General features: G+C 40.1%; 1 protein-coding gene across 1 annotated transcript; it reads right to left on the reverse strand.

Annotated features, from left to right (window-relative positions):
* On the reverse strand, positions 1-480 carry TM35_000262090 (putative UDP-Gal or UDP-GlcNAc-dependent glycosyltransferase; the record flags this gene model as incomplete). The annotated part of the gene is made up of 1 exon (XM_029027946.1): positions 1-480. A coding segment is annotated over one exon (480 nt), but the record flags the coding sequence as incomplete, so codon positions are not given.
* Between the last annotated feature and the right edge of the window lie 769 nt (positions 481-1,249).

Raw genomic sequence — 1,249 nt, forward strand, 5'->3', positions numbered from 1 at the left:
TACCTTGTAAGCCTTTGCAGGAGGAGCCGTATCGTTCCCGAAAATATTCATCAACATTTTGTAATCCTTCTCTTTGGTATGGTGCACTACAACAGAACTCCACGTCACATTACGGCTGTGGTATCCTCGGTAAAGATCATGAAACCGAGAGGGCGGTTCACTTACAAAGGTAATATTATTGCCCATTACTTTATGCAGCACATACCCCACCATCATGTCCTCATGATGCAAAAAAAAAAGGAAAAACTTAACCTCCTTTCCTTTGCTGTATGGCGTGTACACCAAGCGCACTAGAGGTGTGTACGACACGAACTGCTGTACCACATCCCTTGAGAGGGTATAGCAGAATCCCACAGCAAAATAGAAATTTACCTGGACAGTGTAGGTTATTAACTTTCCCCAGTGAGTCCCACTGCTTGAATTCCTGCAATTTTTAAACCATTGTTTACACCAGATTGGTTCAGGGGTACATGTCATCATCACCCTTGGCAATGTGGTTCACATTCGGGAACAGTTGCAGTGAGGCTAATATCTGGTAATATAGGTCACCATCTGTCAGATGCATGGTTACTCCTAATCAGTAGTTATTGACGTGTAAGCAGTTTCACAGACCAAGCATTGTGGTGCAAGTGGCACATTATTAAACCCTTTCCACTGCAGGAACGGAATAAGGAGGTGAGACAGTACAAAAGAGAGGAAAGAGAGCGATAAAACCAGACATTACAATAAAAAACCACCATCGAAAACAAAAACAGACCCACACCTACCATCACACAGAAACCAAATACCAAAAAAAAGACAGGAATATTAAAAGAAATAAATCACCATGTGCATATCGTGTGCATATAAACACTAAATCCACAGGGTAAAAAGTACGAAAAGAAGAAAAAATAGGTAAGGAAAAAAACAGAAGAACATTATAGCTACACACTTTCTCAACGACAATAAACGTAATAGAGATGAAATAGCAGTTATATAGAGGCTTATATGTAGCGAGATAGTACAACAAAAGCTATGACAAAAAAAAAGACATAGAAAAATAAAAGTAAGAGGTAATATTGCTTTATTAACCAAAACTATGATTATCGTCGAATTACTAATTTCTACGCATCTACCACCACACCGTATATAGTAGCCGCTGTGCCAAACACTGTGACCACCACACCAGTCATCATCAACGTGTATGTGAGCACATAGTGTCCAAACCCAACCGACTTCAGCGACCAGTTGCCACCGTACATCATAAAGA

Source organism: Trypanosoma theileri (assembly GCF_002087225.1).
Source record: "Trypanosoma theileri isolate Edinburgh chromosome Unknown TM35_Tth_26_V1, whole genome shotgun sequence".
In the NCBI taxonomy this organism is placed as follows: domain Eukaryota; phylum Euglenozoa; class Kinetoplastea; order Trypanosomatida; family Trypanosomatidae; genus Trypanosoma; species Trypanosoma theileri.